This window comes from Apium graveolens, chromosome 5 (genome assembly GCF_009905375.1).
Source record: "Apium graveolens cultivar Ventura chromosome 5, ASM990537v1, whole genome shotgun sequence".
Taxonomy (NCBI): Eukaryota; Viridiplantae; Streptophyta; class Magnoliopsida; order Apiales; family Apiaceae; genus Apium; species Apium graveolens.
This window is the reverse complement of record NC_133651.1, coordinates 38,202,500-38,209,277: the sequence shown is the minus strand read 5'-3', so window position 1 is coordinate 38,209,277 and position 6,778 is coordinate 38,202,500. Positions and strand designations below refer to the sequence as shown.

Sequence of the window (6,778 nt, the reverse complement as noted above, 5' to 3'; positions counted from 1 at the left end):
AATGAGGGGAAGACTGCGTATATCATACCCTCCCCAGACCCTGCTTTTGCGGGATATACTGGGTACGTTTGGTTTGATTAATGATTTAGCTTAGAGATTTTTACTTCCATCTTTTTAACTTTGTACTCTTCGTTTCCTTTAGCGATAATTAATTCAAGCGTCCCTAAACTATAGGTTATTTTTTGTTAAGTTTCTTAAACTAAAAAAATCAATGTTTGCGTACTTTAATTTTTCAAAAATTTGATTAACGTCCCTCTCTCATAAATTGACCGACGTCCATTAGTCAACTAGGATTTTTTAACTTTTTGAATTTGGAAATTTTTAATTTATTGATACAATGATGAAATTGAAGATATGGGAAATTTCGGAATGTCAAATCGAAAATATCTATTTAGGTTTCGATAGCATATGATATGATGATCATAATGACGGCCGGAAATCATAGCCATTTTTCGGTCGGTAGTGACAGAAGTCCCATTTTGGTTATCCTCTTTGTAATTAAAATCTACTTCGATCTCTATGGTTTGACGTTTCGAAAATTCCGACACCCTCAATTATATTAATCCATCAATAAATGAAAAACTCGCAAATTTAAATAGTTAAAAAATCATAATTGACTAGTGATTGTTAGTCAAAATTAAACGGAAGGATGTAAATAAGATTTTTGAAACATTTATAAGATAGATCCGTGATCCAATAAAGAAAAGACACACATGTGAGTTATTTTTGTATTTAATTTACCTTTCTTTAACGTCTCTAACCCAATATTATGCAGCAAAAATTTTATACCGGTGTGGCACCAACTTTCATATAAAATATATGTCGTAATTTATACGAAATTTAATGTTTTTAAAAATTTTATCATCTCTTTTTTTCTTATTTTATGTCTCCGCCATTAATAATTTTCAAACAGTACTAATGCCAAAAGTGATGTCAAACAAAAAGGGTATGCTAACGCCTAACAGAACGAAACTAAAAGAAATTCAAATTTAAGAATTGACACGTAAATAACACACCCTGTATTAACGGTCGCTTTAAACCCTAATTCTTCTCACAAAACTAAACCCTAATCGTAAATGTTCTCTCATCTCTGCTAATTGTTATATTTAATTCAACATGAAACTTGTGGTCGTTGAAGATATAGATGATTTTCTTGATTCATTGTCGCCTAGCAACAAAGATCATAGACTTGATTTACAATGTAAAATCTCTGATATAGTACAAGATTTGGAGAAGCAAATTGAGAAGGCAAAAGATGGCAGAATAAAACTTTCCGATCACTTGCTATCTGATTTGCTGGATGATCTAATATTCGCACTTCAACATCCCACGTTTCTGCATTTCTTTCAAGGTCAGCAGAATTTTAGGTTTGATTTTGATTCTTTGGTTGAGATTGTTCCTGTTGATGATACTTCTGAAGCTTTCTTGAAAATTCTTCATGTTCTTTACTTGCTGCCTAAGGATCACATGACTAATGTTTGTTTTCAAGATGGGTTATTTTGCCACTTGGATTTTATATCTCGAATAATTGATCCAAGAAGTCTCAAACACAAATGGATTCTTGATAATGGGTTTGAGTTTAGGTTAGAGTTGGCGAAATTCAATATCCCGGTTCCGGATTTTTATAATTCTTGTCCATTAGTAATCAAAAGACGAAATCTTGTTGAAGACTCGATTATCAAGGTTATGGGTGCGGATGCTGGCAGTTTGTCCAAAGGCGTGGTAGTTAAATTTGAGGAAGAAGATGGGATTGGGGATGGAGTTGTTCGTGGTTGGCTGATTTGTTTGATTGAAGATATGGTTGAAAATTTCGGGGCGTTTCAATGTTCGGGTGATGAACTCGCTATGGACCACACACGAATCTATGTTAAGCAAGGTAAATTGAACCTTTCTTGAGTTGTAGCATTATGCTTTGGCTATGTTCCTTTTATTTTCTTAAATGAGTTTTAGTCGCGTGGTTGATTTTTATTGAATTATTGATTTAATTGTATTGGATGTTTATCTAGTTGACATTTGAATTCATTTACTGATTGTTACTTGAGTTCTACTTCACAACATTGATTCTTAACTATTGTTTTGTACTTGTAGTTGGTAATTGGTATAGTATATATCTCATTAGCCTGTTCTTTTTGTTGTGTCGGGGTTAGTTGTTCACACGGTAGATTTTGCTATTGAGGTTCGGTTTAAAAACATTATTTTGTGGTTGTATTAGAACTTTTGTCATCTGGCCAGGATCCTTGGCATCAACTCAACCAGTTTTGTTCAAATACTTATCCCACAATATAGACATGTGTCATCTACTAGCAAAGGTTTCCACTTCACGTCTTTGTGGTTTTATGTCAAAGACACATTTATTAACACAAAACCTCACTAAAATAAAATCTAATATTGGTAAAAGGAGTGTTATGAATTTTGATATTTCTCAACTAAAATTGTAAATTTTTACTGGACTAGTTGTACTTGCTAAAGACAAGCCCTTACGAATATTTGAACCTACCTCCTCCATAAAGGCAATGATGAAAACCTAAATATATTTAGGGTAAGATGCTAAAAATATTATGGGTAGATGTTATCTTGCCTTCTTCATTATCCTGTCCACCTTGAGTTGTGAATGATGGATTAAACTAATCCTATTCAGAGCTGTAGTTGGGGCACCACTGTACAAAAATGATGTTATCAACATTAACTCAAATAAAGCTAAAGGAATTATGACTCCATAGCATAGGCAGAGTTGGTCACTCATGTGAAAAATCCTTTAAATTTCATCCTCAGCTGTTTCCTGCTGGTGATTTCCCATTCCCCACCTTAGGAGGAACTATCAGCCATTGGTTTAATTAAAGATTTGAAACCAAAATTGTTTTAGTTGGAAAGTTGGAGCGTTACGCACTGGTGCCAAGATTTTGATTAATAAATTAATATAAAGTTGACCACCAAGTGTTAAATTAAATATCTTATATTTCAGTTCTATTTCTTCTCGGAATATGTAATAGAGATCTCTTTTTGCTGAACTGAGTGCAGGGGGTTTGTTTTGGCTGAATGGATGTTTCTCTTTGATTATCAACCTTTGGGATAAATTTCGATGATTGAATTATGTATTACGTGTTTGTCATTTGAGAAGTTGGAACTTGGTCTTACGACAGTTTTTTTTTAATCTTGTCATCTGTCGGATTGTTTAACTGGTATCTCCTACAAACAAACAGCAGGGTAAATACTAAATACCATTACCCAACTTTTTTGCCACAACTATTCTGATTTCACATAACCAATGCAAAGGTTAATGCAGTCAAGTAGCTAATAAAAACTTGCAAGTAAAATTTCAGTAATGTACACTAAAAGCATAGAAAACTTGAGAAACTTATGCTAATTATATGTCGATTAATCCTTGAAAAAACAATTCCTTGACATCGTTTTTATTTCATACTTGGTATTAGTTCATATTTTTATGCAGCATATCTTATCAGTTTATAATTTAGAGGTTGTCTATTTGTATCATGTATGATGTTATATATATATATAACTTTTAATAAGAACAAACATTCACATTCTTTTTCTCACAGGAGCAGAAGAGAAGTATCCAGACTTCTTTCTTTGTTTCGGGAGGCTCCTAGCCCTAGCCCTTATACACGAAATTCAAATAGGAATCACCTTGGACAGAACTATTTTTCAGAAACTTGCTGAAAATGATATAAATTTAGAGGATATTAGAGAGACAGCTCCTGGCAAGTTCAAATCGTACAGCGAAATCCTCCTGTCTTCAGAAGATGATTATGGATTATATACTTTATTTGACCGCGTTACAAACAAACGGATCACATTTGAAGAGAGAGAAAAGTTTATTGCTGAAGAGATATGTGCAGATTTTGTAGACTGCACAATATACAAACTGGACAGATAATTGAGGGCGTTGATGATGTTATTTCATTCCGAAAGAGAACCGGGATGTTCCAGATTATTAGGCTCGAGGACCTAGATTTTATGATACGTGGGATTCAGGAATTAAATACGGAGGATTGGGTTGAATCGACTAGTTATGAGGGTTACATGGACAAGGATCCTGTGATTGTGTGGTTTTGGCAATGTGTTGCAGATTTGTCGGAAAAAAGAAAGAGAAAGTTGTTATTTTTCTGGGCAGCGGTGAAATATCTGCCAGTAGGAGGATTCAAAGCTTTAAACCCTCGGCTTGTAATAAGGAAACGGTGTACTGCTAAGGAAGAATCACATGAGCATTTACCAGTTTCGAACACATGTATTAGTACACTGAGCTTTCCTCCTTATGAGTCATATGATGTCATGCTGCAGAAATTACTCTTTGCCATTGATCATGGTAGCATAAACTTTGAATTGCGATGATTTGGGAGTTTGGATTTTATCAAGGTTTGTTTGTAAAATGATGCGTGTGATGACAGATGAGGTAGTAAAGTCTCCATGGAGCCTTCATAATGATGATCGATTATCGTAACATGACAGTAACTGAATTGTAGGTTTTGGGACTTGATATATGAGCAGATGCTATTGTAAATTGGTACTTGGTAGGTGATCAGATAATTAGGGGTATTTCTGGAGGACAAAAGAAGCGTGTTACAATAGGTTAGCTAATGTAGACGAGCTAAATTGCCAACTACAAGTGAGGTTCTGGTGATGGCACTTTTTGTGGAATTATCAACCGACTTGGACAATAATTTGAGAATGGTATTGTATAATGTATAAATATTTGGTGAATGTGTGATTTGTAAATTCAATAGTCTGTCTGATTAGTTATACTGATTCTAAAGAAGTGATATTTGGGATCCTTTTTACTGATTGTTAGCAAAATTAAGATCTGTGCATGTTGGTTCACTTGCCAAAGTTGATATGCTGCAGAAATTTGAGTTTATGTTTCTTAAACATTGCCATAATTGCTACGATCTTGTATATAAATAAATAGGAGAAACAAGGCACTTAATAAAGTATTAAGTATACCTCGTCCCAGTTCCATAATCTCAGCTTTAAAACTCAGTTGTCGCAGCCTTGTCTGTGGGACCAGCGATGCTATCATGCTAGTACTGGGCTTATACTGCAGAGGGATCTTTCTTCACGGCTGCTATAACATAGATTTCTGGATTGATGTTCTGGGACCTTGGTTCCAAACTGTAAGTTACATACTGAAGGATTATTAATTGTTGTCTGGTTCACAATCTTATTTACATTTTGAAACTGCAGGATACATTGAAAACAAAAGCATATATTACTTCTGAAAAGATCAAATAGTTAAGACCGATGAACTAAGATACTAATTACTAGAACAAGTCTATTGCTTAGAGACCTGAGGTTAGCTCGGATACATTCCTTCAAAGGTTTAAAAAAAAGAGTAAATTGCACATTGTGTACCCGTAATTTGGGAATGGTGCACTTTGTGTACCTATGGTTTGAAAACTAGCATAAAGCATGTTGAAGTTACAGAAACGGTGTAAAGTGTGTACTTCCGTCTAGTTGTCTTAATTCTGTCAGGGGCATTTTTGTCAAATAAAAAATGTGCAGAGTAATTTGCATACCTGAAATTTAAAAATGATGCATTTGTGTACCCGAAATTCTTGAAATTTTACTGTTTTATGAAATTTTACTATCTTATGAATTTTTTTACAAAAATACAGAATCAACCAAAATTAAGCAGACATGCAACTAATAGAATTGAATTTTTTTGGTTGCATCTGAGATTGCATTTAAATGCAAAAATGAAGCATTTTTTTGCAATTTTTTTTAAAATAACAGTATTTTTACAAAAATATTTCTGATTTTAGATACTTTTCAATAAAACTCTAAATTATAAGCTATATATATGTAGTTGTCTCAATTTTTTTTAATTTTTTCTTATAAATAAAAAAATGATATTCAAATTTTTATATAAAAAAATTTAAAAACTAAATTATGAACTTATATTTCATAATAATGTTAAAATATGTGGTATGAGAAAAAATCGTAAAAAAATGGATAATACAGAGACCGGAGAATGTAAAATTTTGAAAATATAATGCTAGTATAATTGCTTTAGTGGTCACGTTAAACATGGCCAGCATGAACAACATTTCAGCTTTGTATCAGGTTTACTAAAATTTTCAAATAAAATTTTGAAATCCAAAATTTCAAGAAAAAACTTTTCATTAACAGTTACTTATATCATAAATTTTCTGATCAGTTTAATGTTTATCATATTTTAAAATATATTGAACACATTTTTTTATATAAATTTTCTGGCTCTCTTTGAGTTATCTGTACACTTCTTAGGTGCCAGGGCATCGACTAATGTGTAAACTTTGGAAACCTTTTGAGGGAACCACACTGCCCTGGGGAAGCAGCTGCTAGGGGTGTTCAAAAAATCCGTTAAACCGTGAATCTGGACCAGATTATGACAATCCGAACCAAGAAAAACCGAAATCACTAAAACCGTTTTTAATGGTTCGGTTAACCGGACCGTTCACGCCTAAATGGTTTTGTTATGGTTTCCAATAAATTAAAACCGTTTACACCAAACCGGACCGTTATATAATAATATATAAAAATTCTAATATATACCTACAATTTTGTTGGAAATAATAATTTAAAATTATTTGAATTGTTTTTTGGATTAATTTTGATGAGGTTTTTAGAAATAGTGTTTGAAATTATTTGAAATTCTAGAATAGATGTTAGTGGGATATGTTTAGCTATTTGTTAGGTGTTTTTGTTAAATGTGTAGCCTATATAAAGAAGGCTTACATAGTATTTTATTGATATGACATCTGATAATAAAATTTAGTTTTGT

General features: G+C 32.7%; 1 protein-coding gene across 1 annotated transcript; it reads left to right on the top strand.

Annotated features, from left to right (window-relative positions):
• Positions 1-1,032: 1,032 nt before the first annotated feature.
• On the top strand, positions 1,033-4,708 carry LOC141661747 (E3 ubiquitin-protein ligase UPL5-like). Its single transcript, XM_074468740.1, has 2 exons — positions 1,033-1,876; positions 3,558-4,708. The coding sequence occupies exons 1-2, from the start codon at positions 1,117-1,119 to the stop codon at positions 3,893-3,895; spliced, it is 1,098 nt and encodes a 365-aa protein (XP_074324841.1). The 5' UTR covers positions 1,033-1,116; the 3' UTR covers positions 3,896-4,708.
• The last annotated feature ends 2,070 nt before the right edge of the window (positions 4,709-6,778 follow it).